At 39.3% G+C, this 24,762-nt stretch overlaps 1 protein-coding gene across 1 annotated transcript; it reads right to left on the bottom strand.

Annotated features, from left to right (window-relative positions):
- Positions 1 to 2,466: 2,466 nt before the first annotated feature.
- On the bottom strand, positions 2,467 to 16,374 carry LOC121504974. Its single transcript, XM_041780089.1, has 8 exons — positions 16,199 to 16,374; positions 14,686 to 14,863; positions 5,069 to 5,168; positions 4,566 to 4,913; positions 3,972 to 4,013; positions 3,353 to 3,463; positions 3,225 to 3,259; positions 2,467 to 2,937 (listed from the first exon to the last, which is right to left on the bottom strand). The coding sequence occupies exons 1-8, from the start codon at positions 16,372 to 16,374 to the stop codon at positions 2,842 to 2,844; spliced, it is 1,086 nt and encodes a 361-aa protein (XP_041636023.1). The 3' UTR covers positions 2,467 to 2,841.
- Between the last annotated feature and the right edge of the window lie 8,388 nt (positions 16,375 to 24,762).

Raw genomic sequence — 24,762 nt, 5'->3', positions numbered from 1 at the left:
ATTAAATTCAGCTGGTTGCCACAGTTTCCAGCAGAGACATGCAATCTAGAACCCACTTCTAGATGTTGATACTCAGTTTTACACACTGCACCTTTAATTTCTATATTTGTGTTTCTGTAGTGTTATTTTAATGTGGGGCAGGGCTGACATGATGGACACTGTATGATTATCATTGCCATGGAGATGCTGGTTTCTATGTCAGAGACTGCTGCACAAGAATTAAGATCTGCTACTGGATGTTGTCGTTCTGTATCTGACCCCCCACTCTGCAAGCAATGAGTTGCTGTTGGCAGGGGTGTAGCTGGGGATTTAGGGCCCTAGAAAGAATATTACACAGGGCTCCCCTTAGCTGGCTTTTGAAGCAACAAATGTTGCATCCTTTTTACAACTATACAGTGCTTAACAAATTTATTAGACCACCTGTCTCAGAGACCATCCAGCATCATGAAGTGCTTTAATGCGGACTCTTTCATTTTCAGTGGGCTCTCCACATTTTACCATTTTGAACAGGAATGAGGAATTTCAAACTGAATTCACCTTTTTATACCCAAATTTGAGCCGGCTCACTGGGCTTCTCTGAGAAGTCAGAAATGAATCAAGCATAACATTCAACCACTAAAACTATTTTTTCTGGTCAAGAATGCAAGTAAATAACTATAATTTGACATATTGATCAAGAAATATTAATGTGCTTTACTATTTTTTCAATTTTTTTCTAAATCAGTAAATTTGAAAATTCATGGATAACAATAATAATTCTATTTTAGCATTAAACATATCATTTGGGTTAAAGACCTTCTACATATTGGTGTATTAACCATTGCAGAAACATAAAAATGATTTTGGTTTTACCAGTTTTTACCAATGCTGTTAGTTTGGGGCAGCTGTGGCATAAACCTTACTTTGGGTGGTGGTCTAATAAATTTGTGAAGCACTGTATGTGCATTTTGATGTATTTTTAACCATAGTTTCCCAATTTATGAGCATTTTTTTAATTTTTTTTTATTTTTTACTATGGCTAAGTTAAATGTATGTGCATTATTTTGTAGTGCTGGACCACACTATTTGGACATTTTTAAGAGAGGGGCCCCCAGAATTGTATTTTACTCTATTTGGTACAAATTTCAGTCTGTTGACCGATTCATTTAGTCACTTTTGATACAATAATGACACTAATTATTAAGAAAAACTAAATAAAAACAAGCTTTTCATTGTAGGCATATGGAAGCCCATTTCTGCCACTTAAAACAGAAAAAAAAGCAGAAGCAAGGAAATAAAAAAGAAAGCCAAAGTAATAATTATAAAATCAAAATTTAAAATTATGGGGTTAAAAAAAATCATAAAGAAAGGTACAAAGTCAAAATTATGAGAGGTCATTAAAGCCATTTAGTCAATTATAACTCTTATATCATAATTTTGACTTTTTAAATCATGATCTTAACTTTGTATCTCATTATTATTATTTTTTACTTCTAATTCTGACTTTTTATATCATAATTCTGACTTTTTATCTCATAATTATGACTTTCTTTTATCCTATAATTATGACCTTTTATTTCATAAATATGACTTAGAGTTTGTTTTCATGAATTGCTGTAATTTCACATTTTTTTCTTTTTTATTTGACCTAAATGGGCTTCCATATAGGCCCCTCCCTACTGTGGGCCCGGGGAATCAGTACCCTTTCTCCCCCCTGTGCTATGCCTATGGCTGTTGGTCTCCATTGAATCTCTCTTTTCCAGAAACTCTTTGCACCCCAGCGATGCTCACCAGACTCTGAGGCCTGCAGTACAAGAGAGGAAACATTAAAGCTTTTTTTTTTGTGTTTTATGAATTTAAAACCTGCTTCTTTTTGTTGCTCAGTTGTATGTTTAAGTTAGATAAAGAGCAACCCAATCCTTTTGTGTGTCTGACTGCAGGGGAGCGGACAGAGTCTCTTTGTTCAATCAAATATGTGCAGTATTGATGACTACAATTGTCAAATAGAGCTCTAAAGAGGCTCAGGGAGTTTTTATTGCTCCATTTGAGACTATTCTCACAGAGGCTGGTGTTCACAGGCCTCATGCTTGTCACCTCAGACCACAATGTGCTGACTCATCCTGACATAAAGTTTCTCTGTGTTACTCTGTGTTATGGTGTCACTCTCTAACAGGGTCACAAGTGCCTATTTTCCTCTGAACAGATTAAAATCTTAACAAAGCACAGAGACAGACCATTACAGATGGGTTTGAGATAACCAGGCATTAAATTCTCTGTCATGTTTTATAGTTAGCAGCTTCCTCTTTGCTGCTGGTGAGAGTGTTGAAAGTGTTTCAGCTTGCAGCTTTGCAACATAACCCACATAAAAACAGAGTCTACTTTTGGTCTTAACTGTTTACTCTTACATGCATCCAAGAAAGATCCAGCATGATTCACTTTATTTATATTCATGATATCCTAGTTTAAAGAAGATAGTCAAGACTGTAATAGACTGTAAGTTCAAACTTTATTGAAGCTAGAGGCTTAAACCTTTTTCACAAGATGCATTTCTAGAGGCCTTTGACACTTCACACTTCATCTTTTGCCTCTCAGTTTTGCTAAGACCACACAGTGCTGTTATTTCCTGTCAGAGAGGTGTTGTGTGAACCTTTCTCATCTCTATAAATCATCAGATATTCCTGCATTTGCTTAAGAGACCAACTGAAAGAAACAAAAAGTCTTATTAGGAGTTAGAGCTTTGCTGCAGGGAGCCTTCATCAGGTCTTTATCTTGAAGCACAGACTGGTTTTTTCAAACAAATCAAAATGAAAAAAGAGAACAAAACTGTTCCATAAATCATCAAGCAGTGGTTTCAGTTTGTTTCTATCTGGTGGTGGCATAAATGACGTTGGGCTCTGGTTCTCTTCTTCTTGCCTGAAATGTCACCGCTGCGTAGTTCAGTTCTTCTGAGGCAGTATTCTGTGAAGACATTTTTAAATGTGGTTATTTTACAGATATTCAATCTGTAATTTAGCCAACATATCCCGTACTTTCATGCAGATACAGACACTGATATTTGAGCATTATTCCTGTAAAAAAGTATTAAAACTGTAGGGTTAGAAGTCATTTTAACCCTCAAATACGTTTGATTTTCATACATATTCACATTCATCAGAGGTTGTTATAAATACTCAATAGACAGACTGAAATAAAAGATAAACACAGCACTTTTAGTTTAGAAAGGTCAATGTAAAAATTGGATTCACCCCATTCACCCGTTGATTCTGTTCTTCTGCAGCAGCTGGAAGAGAAAGAAAAAGTTCTGTAACTAACTGTAAGGTTGTGTTGCATCATTTGTTATGTCTTGAAAAAAATCAAATCAACAAAAACACACCTGTCTGGAGTTTCCTGTGTTGAACAACCAGACCAACGATGACCATCACGAGAAAAACAGTCAGACCACTGAGGATCAGACTGACCAGCTTTGGTGTTTCATCACACTCTTCTACAAGAAAGTTCATTTGGTCAGGTTTCATTTTAGAGATTTGAAAGCTGAAATATTAAAGCTGAGGTCCTCTAAAGCAGTGGTTCTCAGTCTTTTCAGCCCGCGACCCCCAAAATAAAGGTGCCAGAGACTGGGGACCCCCACTGTACCTGAAGGTGGTTGAACACAGCCATGCACAATTTGGAAAAGTCGTGTAGACAAGGTGTAAAAAGCGGCAAAAAGAGGTTAATTGTTAATTTAAAAAAAAAAAAAAAAAAGCGATGGAAAGAGTTTAAAACTGACAAAAAGAAGATGTTCAATGGTAAAAATATGTTAAAATTGGTGAGAAAATGGTGAAAAGGTGTAAAAACATTCAACAAAATTGATATAAAGTGGCAACAGTGTAATTTACAAAAATATTCATAGTTTTTTTAGGTCACCCTGTAAATGTCTCATGGACCCCAAGGTTGAGAACCAGTGCCCTAAAGAGTGCCAGTCTGTGCATGGGAGACTCTCAAGAAAATCTTACTTGTAGGCTCACTGTCCATGCTCTTCTTGGCCTCATCACTGTCTATTAAAGATGGAAAGAAACGTTTTAATTTCACCTTACTAACATAAATCATTTAAAAACCACATACAAAGATGATGATGGTTGAGGAATAGAAAACAAAGGAGACTTAAAGTACCCCAGTAAAATGAGTTTTGTTATGCTGCAGCCTGATGCTGCAACTCAGTACCCAATCATGACAACATCAGTTCATAATTAACATTATAATTTACCACAGGTGTTTACACCAATCCAGGTGTAGAAACATCTCAGCAAAGGTCCAGAGAAATGGGAGGAACCTGAGCTAAATTCCACGTGTTGTTGCAAAGAGTGAATCCTTATGTCAATGTGATATTTCTTTTTTTTTTCTTTTGAATGAATCCGCAGAACTCTAAAAGTTTGTTTTCAAATTATCATTTGGGGATGTAGATAAATGAGAAAAAAAGAAAATAATTATAACGACTGTAACTGTAGCTCAGGCTGCAACATAAAAAGGTGAAAAAAGTTGAGGGGTCTGAATACTTTCTAAATGCTTTGTAAGATAAATGTAATAAGAATTCAATAAAATAACCTTACCTTGACCTCTGATCTTTAAGTGTTTTAGTCTAAAAACAGGATGACCTTCTGAGTAGAATCCACAGAAGTACATTCCACTGTCGTGCCCTTTCACTGAAGAGATGCTGAGAGACATGGAGGAGGCGTTAGACCACATTTTATATCTAGGAACTTTATTTCCACCACAGAGTTTTGCTTCACTGTCAGGACTGGTCTTAAAAGAGACACACTGAATGTCTTTTCCTTCAACAAGTCTGAACCAGAAGGTGGCATTTCTTTTTATGGTCATGTTGGAGCACATGAGTGTGGCATCTTCATTGGACTGAACCTCCACAGTCTGAGCCTCAGACGCTGAGACAGAGAGCCAGCCTGAAACAAACAGAGCAGTGATCAAAACATGAACTTATTTTCAATCAGCAAAGAGCACTTCTCCCCAGACAAGTCAGAAAATTAGTGATAAGCAAAGAAAGTGCAATTAATGCAAGTTAAGACTATGGAGTAAAACACAATAATGAATGACTTACTGAGGCTGCACAGCAGGACAGCACGAACAGAGACAAGGTTCATCACTGAGCAAATGACTGAGGCTCTGAGCTGCCCGTACTTTTGAAGTGAGAAGCAGAACTGTTTACGCATAGAAGGGAGGTGTCAATCTGTATGTTGTTCATCTTTTACCCCAATTTGACGTCAAACACCCTGCAAAGAACGAGCATAGAGAAAAATATCTGCAGTTTTAAAAGATTCAGTTGTGTTTAAAAAAAAGTGATTTCAGATTAGTTTGAATGAGAACAGGGAATTGGCTGGTATACGTGTGTGTCTGATTGGTTACATTCATGTAATTTTGATGTCATTTTTATTCTTACCACATTTTTTTTTCCTGTTTTCTGTGTCATAAGGCTGCAGGCTGAAACACGTCAGTCAGATAAAGTTGTGCTCTAAACCAGTGATTCTAAACGTTGGGATTGGGACCCCCTTGGGGGTTAGGAGACACTAAGAGGGGGTTTCCAGTTGCCTTAAAGAACTACTTATATTTTCTAAATTGTACATTTGCCACTTTACACTAATTTTTCCACATTTTAACCCATTTTTACAACTTTTTTCCACCAATTTTAACACATATTTGACATGCAAAACCCATTTTTGTTAATTTTAAACCCTTTCCGCCACTTTTCTCTGGCTGTTTTTGCCACTTCTATACAAATTCTTGACACTTCAAAGAATCCCATTTCAACACCTTCTCTACCAAATTTCTGCCATTTTAACCCATTTTAATTCAGTTTTTAAGAAAAAGGGATTTACATTTTTAAGAAGGTTATTAAATAAATATTTAAATATTAAATATTTAAAAGATATTCGATTTTTTAATGAGTGGTTGTTATTCAGGTCATATATTAGAATATGGATGTCGATGCTTTACGTGACAATGGAACATAATTTTGCATTAAAAGGGATTTCATTACAGTTTTTTTTCATATATATATGTTTTTATATACAGTGCTTAACAAATTTATTAGACCACCCTAACCCTAACCAAAGTAAGGTTTATGCCACAATTAACAGCGTTGGTAATTACCAAAATCATTTTTTCTGTTTCTGCAATGGTTAATACACCAATATGTAGAAGCTTGTTAACCCAAATGATATTTTTAATGCTAAAATAGAATTATTATTGTTATTCATGAATTTTCAAATTTACTGATTTAGAAAAAAATTGAAAAAATAGTAAAGCACATTAATATTTCTTGATCAATATCTCAAATTATAGTTATTTACTTACATTCCTGAACAGAAAAAATAGTTTTAGTGGTTGAATGTTATGCTTGATTAATTTCTGACTTCTCAGAGAAGCCCAGTGAGCCGGCTCAAATTTGGGTGAATTCAGTTTGAAATTCCTCATTCCTGTTCAAAATGGTAAAACATGGAGAGCTCACCGAAAATGAAAGAGTCCGCATTAAAGCACTTCATGATGCTGGATGGTCTCTGAGATAAATATGACAGGTGGTCTAATACATTTGTTAAGCACTGTATATACATTTGCACAGTCTTAACTAACATTTGATCATGCAGTGACATACTGTGTTAACTGTTCTCATGGTGCTCCTGAACCTTACTTAAAATACACATCACAGAATGATGCCATTTTTTTTTTTTTGCCATTGTACCACTTTAGGAGTCAAAGGTCACGGGCATTTCTCCAGATTCCCTGAATCTTTGATCTTATTGATCATCATGATTGAACTCATTGCAATTGCATGATGAGGAACATTGCACATAAGCTGTTGGATTTTTCTTTTCACAGTCTGTGACAAAGAGGTGAACCTTGCACAGTCAGTAAATATGAATGCACTTTTCAGGAGTGCTTCTTTAACACCCACCTTATCATCAGCTCTGCATGGATCGATGCTAACTGGGAGTGTGCTTTTCCAAATAACAAAGATATATACAATATAGACATATCATAACATGTTAAATCATATCATGGATCCTGTGTTGTGATATGTTGTATCATGAGGCTGTGGAAAATGCCCTAGTGCTCAGCTGAGAGGTGAATGAGTGAACAAAAACTCAGGAGGAAACAAGGGACATTCCCCCTGAAATTTTAGTCGTGCATAAATGAAAGTAGCTCGTGAAAGGGTAGCTTGACCTTTATTCATGACTGAATTAATCCCCATCACTCTCATGCCTTTGAATGCCACATTATTAACGTGGTTATCTTATGATAAGTCTGTTGAGTGTGGTCACGATGCAGCAGATGTTCTGATGAATTTACTGCAAACATACAGAAGCTGGAGACAGTGGTATTTATGGGTTCATTTCAGACTTGATTCTCACAGTTGTTGTTGTTCACAGGCCTTCCTGTTTTTGTCACCTCAGACTGCACTGCAACAAGTGTTGCTTACTGACTCATTCACAGATGCAGCGACTTCCTCTGTCTGAACAGACTGCTCGATTATGTTTACAGTAGAGTTTACAGTACAGTACAGTACAAAAATACAAAGTTAGAGGATGTCTTTCAGGAAGTTTATCAACACCTGTACAGATATGATGCCTGCTAACTTAACTGCATGTTTCCACACTCTAAAGAGATTTAACATACCAGGCCTCAGTTTTCTCATCATCTGCTCCACATTTGTGCAGCGTCTTCCTGTACATCAAGTGATGTTAACCTCACAAACCTCTTTACTGCTTCACACATCTTAAAGGTCACATGTTTTACACTTTCAGACAAGTTTTTTTTTTCTTTTTTTTTTTTTTTTAATCTGAGAACGGCTTGTTTCAGAACACATTTTCTGAAAGACTGAGAAAGAGGGGGGGTTAGGGAAAAGATTTTTCTGATTCTTGGGGGGGATTGTGGACAGGCCAGTGGCAAATTTTTTTGTTAGAAAAGCCTTTAAAGTGTATTTAGCATAATATGTGACCTTTAAGAATCAACAAAATATACAGTGAAAAAGAGGAAGAATTGACCTTAATGTCACCTAGTGGTTTATGGATGCTACCGTTTGAAGTTGGATTTTTGTTTTTTTTGGTGGTTCCACAACAATCAGATAAAAAAGTGTTGTTTTTCCCTCCACTGAGAAAAGAAAGTGCCCTTCTCTAAGGGAAATAATTGAATGTTTTGGTAAAGTCTGGCCTGAAGAACAGATGTAGTCGGGTGAATATCACACTAGGAGATAAAATGATGAGTGCGGCCTGTGTGATGCTCTCTCCTCCATCTTCTCTCCTGCAGCTGTGAGCTCATTGGTCCATGAGCTCACAGCTCATGGACCAAAAAATTTGCAGAGAAAGTGGGGAGTTTGGTACAACGATTTGTTGGTGTTTTCTGTGTTGGATATTTGGCTATTGTAAGCTGCTAATTGAGGCTAATGCTAAAGGCTAACTGGGAGCTAACATTAAACAACGTGTTTTTTAATGTGTGAAACATAACAAACGGCATATGTGAGGAGCAGCTGGTCACACTTTATGATCTCTTCTATTTGACTTACATGTAAATGAACGAAATAATGACTTTTCTCAGTCATTTTCAAGCTCCGATCATGTGTAATCTGTGTTAAATGACAGGCTGTAATGACAGGATGGACAGCTCCGATTAAGGTTGGGATCGGTTCTTACTGTTTTGCACACAGGTCAGGTTTTGCACGGGAATGTGTAGCTCTTATCTTGACATGATACATGATAGGCCAACAAAACATTGAATGCAGGGTCAGAATTTACAAAAAGAAAAAAAAAAGTTCATAACTCAGTAACTCAGTGATACTCAACCCGTGGCCACATGTGGCTCTTTAGTGACCAGTTGTGGCTCTTTTAAAGCTTACTTGAAAAAAAACAAAAAAAAACCCAAAACTTAACTAAAACCCATCATCAATAAAGATTCACGGTAGGTCACATCAATAAATCTGTTACCCACACAAAGAAGACAGGCTTTAACTTCCAAATTTAAGCCTTTATTTCAAATCCGTATATTTTTACTGTCGGATGTGTAAGAGAGGAGCTCAGAGGAAGCTGCATCTCTTCACTAAGCTCATTCATTTAGGTGTGCTGTCTTGTGTTCAAACTGAAGCTTCCCATTTCCTCGTTTTAACTTTTTCTTCATCCGCTTCTTGCCAGTGCTCTCTCACACTCATATCTTATGACAATTATGCCGATGTGAGTCATTAACGAGCATAACACACACAGATCACGGATCCCACTTGAAGATAACGTAATATCTAGTGAAAGTTGTCCAAACGTGGGCGTTTTATTTGATTTAATGCACTAATGATCATAAATATTTTCAAAAGAGCAGGAATATAAAACCAAAGTTTCAAAATGAGGCAGGGTGAAATGATGTGTCTGGAAGAGCTGTGTGAGGCAGGGCTGGTTTTAGTCATTTGGAGGCCCAGGGCAAAGACCAATATGAGGCCCCTCCCCCTTTAACTAAAGAATAAATAATAAGTGGAAAAAAATGAGAAAGTATCTCTGTTATGTTAACCCTTTACCTACTGAGGGTAAAAATGGCGATTTGGACATATTTTGTGATTATGGCTGTAAAATAGTCAGGAAATGCCCTAAGTCTGAGAGCTTTGGTCCCTTTTCCCAGGAGTACTTGAACTTGACTTTTCAACATCTGGTTAATGATTATTGCACATTATATGGAATTTTCAGCAGTTTAAAGAAGAAAAACATGAGAAGAAATGTTACTATTGTTATGTTTTGATTGGACATTTGAAATGTGAACCTACACATGCTTAGAACAATCACCAGTCATTTTTAAAGTCTAGGACTCTGGGTGTGCAAAAGAGAACTATATTTGCTCTTCACATACCTCAGTTCAGAAGATGCATCCTCCAAATTGCTGTCCTCCTCTATGAACCGTAGCAGCTGTTTTATTGTTCTTGATGGTCTTCCCAACATTATAAATGTGTGCAATAAAACACAGAAATGCACAAATGCCACCATCTAATGCTTTGTTTGTAAACAAAACAACACTCTCGCTCGCTCTCCTTTTACTCTCTTCCTTCACTCTCCTTTCTCACTCGTCTTCTACCAAAGCTGCCGTTTTCAAAATGCTGTTTGACATTACTGTAATATATATACCACACATCATATATTGCCAGAAAGCACAGATTCTCGGCTCTCTGTCAGCATTGGAATTTTTTAAATTGAGCAAACTTTCGAGGAGTTACGGTGTTGAGAATCCATGTAGCTGTCTCTCCAAACTTCTGGTGTATTGTTATTAATGCCCACGTAATATGGTTGGGAGTACCGTAATGAACCATATATGGGCGCATGCCCACAATTCTCAGCTTTCCAACCCCTTTGGAATTTTTCAAATCAGACAAACTTTGACAGAGTTATGGTAATAATACTCCAGACATATGAAACACAGCGCCGCCACTGGCTCCGTAGGTAAAAGGTTAATAAAGTCACTGAACTCCAGTAAATGCCCCAGTTTGAGATATGAATACCCAAATAGCCAACCATAAACCATCATTTTCTTTGAAAAGCATCTCAGAGCTCAAACTCAGCACATTCTAATGTCTTAAAAAATCTTAAGGCCAGGAATGTTCATAACGCTGGTGTTGGGTGTTATGTTATGGTGTTATGACCGCTTTACAGGAAATGAAAAAAATAATCTTTTGACATATTTTAAGCTATTTGGGGTGAAGTGAGGGCTCTTGTCGTCAATATGCAATCTTTGGTAAATGCCGGGGCTGCAGTAGTGAAACCAAAGTTGAATGAAGAAACGTTCAGCATAGAGGACAGCAGATGGTCAGAATATAAGTAAAGTTTCTAAAGTCTGATTTAGCAGACAGCCAACATACAGCACGTTCATTCAGCCTGAGCCCACAGCTCATTTGCGTTGCGTGTCTGCTTGTGTCTGTGCCGTTTCAATCAGACTCACCACTCTGATTAAATTTAAAACACAGACACGTCCATCACATGAACCAGTTAGATTATGGAGCTATAATTGAGAAAATAAATATGCATCCTCCACGTTTCAGACAACACTCTTTTCATAATGTTTTCCTCTGAGTTCTGAACGTGTTTGGAGGGTTGTCTCCTTTTTTACCCGTGACGAGTTTCACCCCTGTGTATAAACCAGTATAGAGAAGAAGAACTTTTGCACATGGAGAATGAAGGGGCTGAATAAGAGAGAGGGGAAATATCTTTGAAAACTTTGTCTGACCTCATAAGAGCACTTTCTGACCCAAACAGCAGATCTGCACAGAATTTAGTCTTAGTCTACACTCGTGACTTAAGCCCTTTTCACACCGCCGCACGGTAACTACCCTGAAAGCCGCCTCCCTGCCGGAGGAGTCCCCTGAAACGCAGAGCGTTTTTTAAAGCGGCTAATGCCGCCGCAGTACGAGGCAGCAATGATGTAGAGATGCTTTGGTGAACGTCACAGCAGAGCCCACCCACAAGTCCATCACACACCCCTCCCCAGAAACACATAGAGTACCTCACAATCTCCGTATATTAATATGTATAATGGACTATAAAACAAAGGGAAAAATACGGTTCCGTTATCAAAATAATTCCCCCTAGAAAATAGGTTTCAATGGTTGGTTCCACAATTTTTCTTGTAGTTGTCTTTGTACGATGGTAGCTGTGTTGTAGAGCTTAGGATATTCATGATACACCAGTATCATGAGCTCCTCCATTGTTTGCTGAAGCCGGCTTTTTCCGGGTTCTCTCCCTCCTTGGCTGCTGCCAAGCGGCTGCCGCCATGAAGTTCAACAAGCCGAACTCCGAGCAGCAGGGCAAAATCTGTGTGCGTTCACATGGGCGGCAACCACTTCTGGGTCCTACCGCCGCGGTTAAAACCGCTTCCTGTCTGCCGCCCGTCCCTCATTAAAATGACTGGAAGCGGCGAGTTGCCGAGCGGCAGTGTGAAAAGGGCTTTATTGTGAGTGCCGACTAAATAGATCATACTAAATCTTCTTGGGATGGCTATAAAATGCATATTTCAGGGATATACTGTCATATAGTTTTGTCCATTATTGTGGTCAACTATTTGGGTAACCATACTGATATTTCACACTACATGAATGTAATACTCATTGACATTTTTTTGTGTTCTCTCTTTACAGTGTAAACAGTATGGATTTAAGCCTACCAGACAGATCAGCCTTGGTATGTTTTTTTTTTTTTTTAATGATTTTATTCAGATTTCTTTTTCTTATCTGGGGTGTTCAGAATTTAGGGAAGTTGAGATGTCAGATAGAACATACTCAGCCCGCTGGAAAAGGGCAAAGAGATTGGAAGAAAAATGTGCACACGACGCTGCATCAGACATCTTACCAACAAACGTTCCTCTCCAGTGTAGTTCACTGCTTCATCAACACCAATAACATACAGGAGAGGGGGCTTGTGTGGAACACAATTGTGCAGATGAGAGATTTTGAAGATTTACAGTCCCAGAGCAGAAATACTGATACGGAAACTAAACCCCCATTAAGACATTCCATTGTACAGTGGGCAACCGAATATCAAGTGAAGCACAATGCAATTGATGCTTTGTTAAAAATTCTGATAGGAAATGGACACTCAGAGCTGCCAACTACAGCAAAAACACTACTTGACACTTGCAGAAGTGTTGAGTTCGAGTTGAAATCAGGAATGCAGTACGTTTACCTTGGCTGCAAAGACCAGCTCCCGAAACATTTGGAAATGTATCCACAACAGGACATCTCTAAATTAGATTTCATTAACATCTCCCTCAATATTGATGGCTTGCCGCTTTTAAGAAGCAGCAAGGAGACTGAATTGAACTCCTCCCACAGTTTTTCCACTGGCTCTCTGTTTTGGTTCGTCAAAGCCAACTAACCTTGACTTTCTCAATGATGTTGTTGGTGACCTTTGTAGTATTACAGAAAACGGACTACAGACAGACAGTGGTTTCATTAGGGTGAAGCTGTGTTGTGTCACATGTGATGCCCCAGCAAGGCTCTGGTGAAGTCCACAAAGCTGTATTCAGGTTATTATAGATGTGACGAATGTACACAAAAAGAACTGTGGGATGGCCATCGGGTGTTATATCCAGAAATCACCAATCTAACATGGAGAACTGATGAGTCATTCAGAGATCAGTCTCAGGCGGAGCATCACCTGCATTCTGTGGTATCTCCATTTTGCCAGCTCCGGATAAACGTGATTGGGCAATCCCCTGCAGATTATATGCACTAGTGTTGTCTTGGGGTCATGTGCAAACTGATCCTTTTGTGGATGAGGGGGCCACGGGCAGTCAGATTGTCATCTGGGCATGTTAAGCAGGTCAGTTTTAAGCTTGTGAAGCTTCGAACGTGCATTCCTAATGTGTTTGCAAGGAAACCAAGAGGCTTGGAAGACACTGACAGATGGAAGGCCACAGAACTGAGACAGTTTGCCCTCTATACTGGAAAAACTTTACGCAAGGGCATTCTTTCAAAGGAGCTCTACAAGCACTTCCTCGTTTTTACTGTGGCATTATTGATCCTCGTTTGTCCGAGACTGGCAAAACAGTACAATCACAATGCAGAGGAGTTGTTGATGTATTTTATTGCCCAGTGAAGGCATTTGTATGGTGATGAGTTCCTTGTCTACAATGTTCACAGTTTAGTACATCTTGCATCTGATGCAAACCTTTACAGCAGTCTTGATGAGTGCAGTGCATTCTCTTTTGAGAATTACTTGCATCAGCTGAAAAGACTGGTTTGTTCTGAGCGAAATCCTCTCACAGATTGTGAGGCAGCTTGGGGAAGCAGACAAAGTGAGAAAGATACATTGCGAAACAAAAAAGTCTGTAGAAGTTAACCCAACAATGTATTCAGTCTTAGTGACCAAGATTGCTGTGCAGTTGTTGCAGTCTCTGGTCAGACAGACTGAGAGGGAAAGATGTTGCTCTGTCGTGTGTATGATCGACTTGAGCCATACTTCATGAAACCTTGTAACTCGAGGCTGAATGGTGTCTACACAGCCAAAGGCAGTCACACTCGGATGAAAACACTATCTGAAAGGTATTTGGGCAGGCAGTTGTTTCTATATCATTCACTTATTTTTTTCACTGAGCAATAATATTGATTGGCAATTGTAAGCCACCCAGCCAAATGTGTCTGCTGAACCCTCAGTACGAGTGCCCCCCACCCCCCTTTTTTTCCCCCCTCTTTTACAACTGGTGGAACCTGGAGACTCTCACATCATAACAGGTTAGATATTTATGGTAATAATAATAATAAAAAAAAAATCATAGCAATGTTTGTTTTGTTGTGTATGCTAAACAGTTACTTTTTATGTGTGTTTTAGAGGAGAATGAGAAGGAAAATGATGATCCTATATTCCAGGCTATCACCATCACCCATGCCAGAAAATGAGGGCTTCAGCAAGGACCAAACATTCCTGATAGACCTGATGCGGCAGCATCTTGACAGCAAAGGTGATGGTCTCCCTAAGACACTAGCAGACTTAAATGCCCGGCTTGAACATGGCAAGGCCAACAAAAAACTTTTCTGGAAAGAGGCAGCAGAAAAGTTGGGTAGTCAGATTTTGCAAAGATTCTGCCCTAAAAAAGGTGGCAAGGAAATGGAACACGCTTCAAGATGCATACAAAAAAGTTAAAGACAATAACAAAAGGACAGGAAAGGTAGCCATGCGATTCCAATTCTTCACAGAAACAGACGACCTTCTGGGAGGCCAGCACGATGTTGTTTTCCCTGTTATTGGGACTTCTGAGGGGGCGAGAGTTGCGCAGGCTAGAGGCACTGGGACATTGCAGCAGTGTCACAGCATCTGCTGCCACTGGAACCAGCCGACCTGCTACACTAAATCCAACAGCAACTGCCACACAGTCTTCACCGCCACTGACACAAACACCTCGTAAACGCCTCAGGGTAGATGAAGACTTGATGAGCTTCTTTGTCCAATCAGAAGAAGCCAGTCAGCGGTGAGGAGACTCTGACACAGATGAAGTCTGCGCAGCAGGGGTTTGAGGCACTGATGAGTCAATTATTAGACAAGATGTCCTAGCGTCCATGTGGAACACAACCTAACCACTCGACTACTGGTCACCCCCAAGCTTAAGTATTATCATTTTTCTGTTGCTGCATGTGTGTTGTGCCATTTAAAGTTTTGTTTTTTGTTGTTGTAATGTGCCAAACTTTAAAGACCCTGTAAAGTGAAATCCAAAGTTTTTGTCTTAACACTCTAGAAATGTTGGAATATGGTTGCTGTAAACATGTGAAAACTCTGAGATCTACATGAGACTGAATTCTGGATTTAGGCCATTTCATCTCTTTCCTGGCTTGGTTTCATGTGGGCGGGGCCAATATGTGGGCTCACGATGTCATGAGCCCACAGTAGAGAATGACCCCGCCCCTCTAACACTACAATATTGTGGAAGGAAGCAGTCACCTGGAGCAGGGACTTCTGCTTCATTTTGTGCAAAGGGAATTCAGTCTTGTACTCTTGTACCGTTCTATAATCATGTTTCATTGCAAAGTTATAGTTATGCATGTTTTGTTTATTGGTTCATGTTTTTAGGGGAAAATATTTTTCCGAGTATGACACCATGAGTGAGGGGGTTAATGCTGCAGACTACCCGTGTCCTGAGTGGGCGTGGTTTCAGCTCATTCAACAGACACACCCACACCATCCTGGAGCAGATTTTACTGCCTCATTTTTTATGATTTGAAGCTGAATTTTATAAATTTGGAGATGCTTTATGTGACTGAAATTTGACCTGGGGGTTCATAACAGTAATCTATCATACGACAAGCCTAAAGATTATACAGATTTATTTTTACTTTACAGGGTCTTTAATTCATGGTAAATTGTGCACACCGACAATGTGCACATTTTGTATTTTTGCACATTCGCTGTCTGTTTTAATAAACACATTTTTTGGATATTCAATGATTCTTTAATCAGCAGGATACAGAATTTCATCACAAAAAAATAATTTCAATACAAAAATACTACAGGCACTTCACATACATGATAACCTACTCATTTTCATCTCCCTGTCTTGGGCAGACATGTGCGTGTTCCTGACACATTTCTGAAGCACCAGTGCACATATTATGTAGGAAACATGCTGCCATGATGATCATCACCACAGCATCAATCCAGGTGTTCTGCAGGCCATGAAGACGCCTCCACTTGCACTTCATCCTTCCAAAGGCTTGCTCGACGATCACCCTCCCCAATAGATATTTGAGTTCTGCAGCTGATCTGCTTCAGAGAGAGCGCCATTGTCACGCTTAGGAGTGATGACAAATGGGAAGGCCTGTCCAATGTAGGCACTATCTCTCAGCAAGCTGTACTCGCCCAACTTCTCCTCCCATGTTGCGTAGAAGTTGGAGGCCCTCAGCATCCTGGCATCATGAACCCTGCCTGGTGGTCCAGCAAAAATGTCAATGAATCGACCCCACTCATCTACAAATCCCTGAAGGAGGACAGAGTAGAAGGATTTTCTATTCATGTTGTCTCCTCGTCTTATCTGTGGCCTCTGCACCCTAATGTGGCACCCGTCGACGGCACCAATGATGCCACTGAGGCCACAGAGCTGGTGAAAAGCAGCAGCAGATGCCGTTTTCTCGCAAGAGTTTGGCCAGGAGATGAAGGTTTGTCCCATTGTAGACATGATGTGGAGCACTTCTAGAATAATCCTGTGTGCTGATTACTGCGACACATCAAACTTGTCTGAAATCTCCCTAAAGCTGTTCTGGTTGGCCATGTACCAAAGGAACATAAGCACCTTCTTTGTCTTTGCCTTGACTGTGTTCCTTTTTTATACCGTTCTCTTGCGACTTCATCTGGAGATACTCAAATTGTGACTTGGTGACTCAGAAATTACGTGAAAAAGTGTAGTCATCCATGTTCAGCATGACCTCCCACTCTGTTCCATTCTGCAGGATGACTCACTGTTTGGCCTGTAATACAGCTGATATCAGTGACCTAAATCAGAGCGGAAAATGTATTTCAGTAAACACAATCTGACATTCAACTATTATGATGTTATTTTTGTTTCATGTTTATTCCTTCTGTGTTCCTGGTCCAAAACGACCACCCCATTATGGCAAGAACAGATTTGTAAGCCTGAGAAGTTGTCCAGAAGTAGAAGGAAATTATACAATAATAATTAATATATGGATTTTAAAAATGAGTCTGTTCCAGGCTTGGTGCCTGAGACTTTTAATCTCTATACCTATTATCTCCTAATGTTATATTGGATGTTTTTTTAACATGTGTAATGGTAATGTTTTAAACTTTTTTTTTTTATCGTGTGTAATGTTACACAACATGTTTTGAGCTACCATACAACTAAAGCATGTACGGATTGGTAAATCAGTCGAATTCGTCCAGAATTTAACAGGAGGGGGTCAAATGTATGCTGCAGACTATTATATACATTGTATCAGAAATGTAATTTCTGAAGCACCCTCGTCCTTTGTGTAGCGTTGCATGTTACAGCCGTTAGAGCAAAATACAGTACAAACGTTTTCCCACACTGACTTACCCTGGAGAACAAACATACCCTCTGCGTTCTCTTTCTTCCTCTTCAATGTTTTTGAGGTGGACTTCATATTGCTGCATTAGTGTTCAGTGTTCATTCTGACAGAACAAGCACAACAAACTTTTCCTTGGAGGCGACAATCTTGGTTTTCCGACTTGTTTACTGGAACGCCATCAACTCTGGTGTGATGTCATTCCCAGCTCCGACTTCCGAGGTAAGTGGAATGCACTTTTTGACACAACCATATTGACTGACACTGACATCCAAGTCTGGGGAGAATAAAATTGCCTGATCGAATTGGTTAAGACTTCACACAGTGGTAGTTTTATGTCTGGAGTTGTATTCAAACATCATCGTTAAATAAATAAATAAGTTAAGAGTAGCCTGTTTAAATATGTTTTCAAAAATGAATGATGTTCACTCAGCCATGACATCAACAAAGCATTTTTGCAAAATAGAAACTAAACTAACAAACTAACAGTCAAAACTAATAAAAACTAAACTAAAATCAAACACAGGAAGTGAAAACGAAATAAAAATAAAAAACAATGAAAAATCCCAAACTATTATAACCCTTGCACTGGCCAAACATACTGGACTTTAGGCTGAAATGGGCACAGGCATGGTACGGATGGCCTAGTGTGGCTATGGTACATGAGCGTGTGCCGTATGAAGCTCTCTGTCAGGATAGATCCAGCAGGACTGAAAAAAATGACAGAGACACAGGCTTGCAGTTCTAAACAATTTGCTACATTCTACGAATATTCGCAGACAAGGTAAATTACAAACACGCCTGACTCAGTGTGCAAGATCCGTGTACATGACATTTTGGATTACGACTCCTGTGGAGCAGACAAAAGTATGCACAGCTCCACAGTGCAGCCTTTAAACATCTTGACACTGAAAATATCCTTAAAACTGTATGTCGGGGTAATCAACTAAAATTCAAAGAGGTCCAGTCAGAGAAAATATATTAAACCAAAGGTCTGGAACATCATACTGTCTGACTTGAGTTAGTGTGATATGTGGATCTAGGTGCAATTTCAGGGACTGGTTGAGTTGATAAAATATGAAAATGTTCTTTGTCCACAGCTCACCCGTTTCTCTGTCTGTAAATCTCTCCTTTAGGGCCCTATGAAATCAGTTTTGAAATCAGAGCTCACACCACAGCTCAATAACATCCACGACTATGTGTTTATTTTTTTTGTTGTCCATTGTATTCAATGAGAGGTCACATGTGACGTAATGACATTGATTGCGACATCCCAGACGTTTTTACCATATTCATGGCGGTGTAGTATTGACATACCTGTGACTCTGTAGTATTTTTCTCAGGTCTAGGATAACGTGCGTGTGGATCAGCATCTGGGTAACGTGCATGTGAATCAGCGTCTGGATAACGTGAGGGTGGATCAGTGTCTGGATAGCGTGAGTGTGGATCAGCTTCTGGATAGTGTGAGTGTGGCTCAGTGTCTGGATAACGTGAGGGTGGATCAGCGTCTGGATTAATTTGGTTATGTAGATATATCTTAGTATGAGAGCCAGCCATCAGTTGACATAACAATAATGCCTTGCACAGGGCCTGCTAGTCAGCTAATTACTGTGTAATTAGCTGATGTTGCAAACAGGTATGGTGTAAAACATTGAACACATGTAGCATAGAAAGACATTAAAACTGAAATATAACAAATATGTATTCTTAAATATAACAATATTTCTATCACGTTATCAGACAATGTTATTGCACATTTATGGCAGGCCAGTACTACAACTCAGTTGCAGATATATTTCCAGAATTTCTCATGCCATGATCTTCAAATTTAATAACACTGTACACCAGCAACAATGCCTTAGTATTCTACTCAAACATGAATTGTTATTTTTTTGTTAATTAACATTTTATTTTAATGCAGAATAAAGCATTGTTTTTTCCTGACCTTTATTTTCTAAAGGAGTCTGGGGCCATACCCACCTCAACTGCCTCCACTTCTTCCTCTGTCTTCCCTGCCTACACTTCTTCCAGTGTACTTCTGGCTGCCACCTCTGAGACCTTTGCCCCTCTGGTGGCCAGTGAAACACGGGGTGTTATATAGTAAAAATCCTATTTTTCATAAAAACTTGTAACAAATTAAAGAAAAATAATTTTGACATCTAGTCAGTAATGTCTATGAACTTACATTTATTTGGTTTGCCACTGGGGCAGCCTCCTCCATAATAATCTGAAATAACTATACCTTATAATACCTTATGTAAAAGCACTAGTCGCTTTGTTTGTACAATTAATGATTGACACAATAAGATAGAGAATGTGTTTTAAGAATAATGTGCAAATATTTGTAGAATTTGTAATGAATCTGTTTTTAAAAAAATTGTCCTGTTAAAAAAAGTTTTTAAAAAGTTAAAGAAAATAATGTAATTACTTTATTTGTTTTACAGGCTGGACTTGAGGTGGCTGCTGTTGGCTCTACAGCAATGGATTAACATGGAGGAGGCTGCCCCAGTGGCAAATCAAATAAATGTGGTTCCGACACAACAATTTTGACTGTGCAATGAGGGCCTTGAGGAGACGGGCCTTTGACCCAAGCAGGAAGCTTGAAATTGTTTTTGTAGATTTGTGTGGAGAAGGGAAGGGCTCTGTTGACAATGGTGGCCCTACCAGGGAATTTTTTCGGCTCCTTATGGGGTCAATAATTTCTTCCAAATATTTTGTTGGACCCCAGGGTTCTTAAGAACCTTGCACTGGATGCCATGGGTAAGTGAATCTGGTGTAGAACAATCAGGCAATTCAAAAGACATTGTTAATACTTATAAAAAAAAAATTGCAATGCAAACTTATACAGGGCTAACAAAAGGAACATACAGACTCCTGGGTACAGCGCTGGCTCTGAGTCTGGTCCATGGAGGTGTGGGCCCTCAAGTGTTCTCTAAAAGACCCCCCCCCCCCCATTAAAGTTGTTTTCTCAATTTTTACATGTATTTATTTCCTATTTGATTTCAAAGCTTCACATTTCTGTCAACCTTTTACCAAGACCCCAGTGCATTTGTAAATTAAGATATATTGTGTAAGCCTATGTATTTATACAAGTACTGAAACCAATCTCCAACCAGCAAAAGCCTTTCTTAGTGACGATCCTGAATATAATTATAATTTTTACACACACACACACACACACACACACACACAAAAAAAAAAATTAAATAAATGAATAAATATATATGTGTGTGTGTGGGGGTGGGTGTGTGGGTGTGTGTGTGTGTGTGTGTGTGTATATATATATATATATATATATATATACATAGTGAATAACCCCACCAGATTGTTTTCATAAATGGACCATGTTGAGTATGATTTTTTTTTTTTTTTATATATTTGGAGCCTTCTGGATCTTTTGTCTCTCAAAGAACTGGCACATTCTCCACAGCAGGTGGGGGGTCAGAGTTGATGCTGCATAAAGAATTAAGAATAATTGGAGGTATAGTGGCTCTAATGTGATGGTAAAACAATGCAACATTAAAAAAAATTATAAATTTTCAACTACACATTAGTATTCTTTTAATCGAAATTCACTTAACTGCTATTGTAATGGATGTACATGGTAACAGAAAGGAAAAAAGAAAAAAAGGATAAATAAACTTATTGTATTGTATTGTATTGACATTACAGATACACATTAAATTCAACTGGTTGCCACAGTTTCCAGCAGAGAAATGCAATCTAGAACCAGCTTCTAGATGTTGATACTCAGTTTTACATACTGCACCTTTAAACTTAAAGGTGCAGTGTGTAAAATTGGGACTATCAACATCTAACAGTCAATTCTGGAGTGTGATGATCATTTCTCTGGTGATAACTGTGGGAACCAGTGAAGTTTAAAAATCAATACATTCTTAACTGTTATTTGGTTGCTTCTATGGTGCCATAGAAACAGGCAAAATGCAAAAATCCAAGATGGCAGCGTCCTTGGAGGGGACCCTCCCTATGTATGAATAAAAGGCTTATACGGGGTAATTTAAAACATAAGTTTAAAAAATGTGTTATCAGATGTCAACACTAATTTAGATCAATCTACTTATAAATGTTATGTTTCATTTTAACCAAGCTTGTTTTCCTAAATGCTACTAGGCTAAATATTACTCACCGCACCTTTAATCTATTGCATACATTATCTAACTCATTCATTGCTCCTTTATTTTTTGTAGGGAGTCTATCAATTTCATTATTCATAACTGTATTAAAATCCCCACCCCAGATAATTTTAGCTAAAGGAAATGTTGACAGCAATCCATTAATTGTATCTTCTATAGTCAAAAATAAATTGTCATTTTTTTTTTTTATTATTAGTTTCATAAATGTTTACCAAGATAAATTGTGAATGATCTATATCTAGGTGTTTGATAACCTGGCCTTTAAAGTTTCCCTTTAGAATAGTGACCCCTGCTGACTTGTTTGTACCAAATGAAAACCAAATGTCTTTCCCCCATTGATTTTTCCAGAATGAACTGTCAAACTCCTCTGCATGCGTTTCTTGAATAAAGTAGAAATCTGCTGACTTCCCCTGACAAAACAAAAACACCCCTTTCCTTTTTATCTCATTTCTTATCCCCCTAGTATTTATAGACAAAACAGAAATAGACATGACTGGACAAACGACTGAGAACAAAAACAAACAATGGATTAAAGGGATCTTGATCCTCTCTTAGGACGAGATAAAGGAGAAAACTGAACCCTCTCGGTGGTAGGCCATAGGGCTTAATCAAAATGTTCCTCTGTATATTTAGCAGTGTCCCTTCAGTATTTTAATAAAGAGAAGTGAAAAGCTTAGTGTCTCATGGCATTAAGTTTGTGCGTTTTTCATAGTTTTAACACAGTTAATTTGAGCTTACATTATGCAGTCACTCTCCATCCATCAATGTAGGTGAATGGCCCCCTGAAGCCGGCTCTCTTGCCCTCCTTGTGGGCCTGCTCCACTTGGGGCCACAGTTTGTTTCGGGCATCCTTCACCTGTTGCGTTAGGTCTTCAAAGACCCTGATCTTGCGCTCCTTAAGCACCGTCGCTGTCCTGGCGTCCCTCCAGACGCGGTCCCGGTGGGCTCTGGACATGAAGAGCACGATTATGTTACGGCTGGACCTCTGCTCTCTGGGCCGGGGCCCCAGCCGGTGTGCGACATACACCGTCAGCTCCAGCTGCTCCTTGATGCCTGGGGAGACCTGTCCAAACAGGTCGGTGATGATTTTCCTGGTGTCCTCTCCGGTTGTCTCGGGGATCCCGGCCACCCGAAGGTTCCAATGCCTCCTGTATGCCTCCAGCTCGTCACATTTCTCCCGTAGCTCAGCATTCTCCTTTTGAAGCACTGTGACTGTCGTCTCCAAGGTTTGTACTTTTGATGTCACTTCTTCCAGCTGCTTCCCCATGCTTTCCAGTGTGTCTTTGACCTCTTTCACTGTGTTTTCCACAGACTGTGTGCGTCTGAGCGTTTCCTCCTGCAGCCGCTCAATTCTTTCAATTGCAGCAAAAATGAGGGTGTTTGAGATGTGCAGGTCATCGTCCTTCGCGCTGGCAAAAGTTTTAGATTTTTTAGCTGGTCTGTCAGGATGGCTGGCAGCGTTTGTAGTGGAAGCTTCCCTGAGCTCTTCGTCTAATCCTTCCAATTGTTCGTCCATAGTTTTTCTCGTGTAAGAGTGTATGTCCTGAATGTTGGTCATGATTGTCCAAAAGCAGAAAAAAAGTGTCCGAGCTGGGCTTTGTTGCCAAAGTGCAGCGTTTGGGCTCACCCACACAGGTGCAATCGTTTAGTCCAATCAGCACAGCGGCTCCACGTTTCACGCTCTAAAACCTCTTTAAAGTCTTTTAGGTCTTTTAAACCTTCTCAATAAAGTCTTTGTAGCTTATCAAAGCCCCTTTTAGGTAAAGCAAATGTCCATTTACCGAGTTAGGTGCATTTCACGGCTTTTCACATAGCCGACATCCACACCTCTCTGCCAATTCTCCAAATGGTCGCCCGGAAGCCCATTACAATTAAATGCATACGGACAATTCTGCAACACTCCCGCCATTGACCTACTTCCGGTCAGCACTGAGTGAGTCCACATGGCCCCTCGTCTCCTCTGAAGGTTAGAGTGATTTTCAGCTGGTCTGCTAACCGCCAAAGACCTCCAGAGAAGAAGAACAAGAAGGTAAACCTGATCTGTGCTAAACTAAAGTTAGTGGTCTGACTGTGTCACAGTTGTTTGTTTGTTCATCTTCTATGTTTAGTAGTGATTAGGGTGGCCATGTGTCCGGACAGGTCGGAATTTTAATACCTTGTCCGGCGCCGGACACTTATTTGTCCTCCTTTTGGAGTCGCACCTAAACGTAACACAGCATATTGCCCATTGCTCTCTCTCTCTGAGCATCTCTGAGCAAGATATCTGTTTTTGGAGATCAATCCTGTCCGTGCTCAGTGAAGTGGTGCAGTGTCCTCATTTGTCAGAGTTTACAGTTGAGATTCTAGCAATTCTAACAGCGCTGCAGAAAATAGAAGAATGCCATATTAAAAATGTGATTATTTGTACTGACTGGGCTTCAGCTTTATTAGCATTAAAGTCATTTCAATCAGAAAGTAGACAAGACGTTAATGAAATGTATGAAAGTTTATAGAGATTTAAGAATATTGTTGTAATGTTTATGTGGACAGCAGCTCTTTTGAGTCTAAAGTCCAGAATGTTTGACCACTGAGAGTGCATTTGCTCCATGCTTGGGGATGACATGCTTCACTGCCCCGGTGCTGAAGGATGAGGCACAGCAAATGAAAGTGCGCAAGCATGGGAACGTGACATAAATGTAAATATAGGCCTGTTTTGGCTGTAAATATAGGCTTGTTTAGGCTGTAAATATAGGCTTGTCGTGGCTGTAAATATTGGCTTGATGTGGCTTTAAATATAGGCTTGTTGTGGCTGTAAATATAGGCTTGTTTAGGCTGTAAATATAGGCTTGTTTAGGCTGTAAATATAGGCTTGTTTAGGCTGTAAATATAGGCTTGTTTAGGCTGTAAATAAAGGCTTGTTTAGGCTGTAAGTATATGTTTGTTTTGGATGCAAGTATATAGGCTTGTTGTAGCTGTAAATATAGGCTTGTTGTGGCTGTAAATATAGGCTTGTTGTGGCTGTAAATATAGGCTTGTTTGGGCTGTAAATATAGGCTTGTTTGGGCTGTAAATATAGGCTTGTCGTGGCTGTAAATATTGGCTTGATGTGGCTGTATATAT

The sequence above is a fragment of the Cheilinus undulatus genome, linkage group 22, assembly GCF_018320785.1.
Source record: "Cheilinus undulatus linkage group 22, ASM1832078v1, whole genome shotgun sequence".
NCBI lineage: Eukaryota > Metazoa > Chordata > Actinopteri > Labriformes > Labridae > Cheilinus > Cheilinus undulatus.
This window is presented reverse-complemented; position numbering and strand designations above follow the sequence as displayed.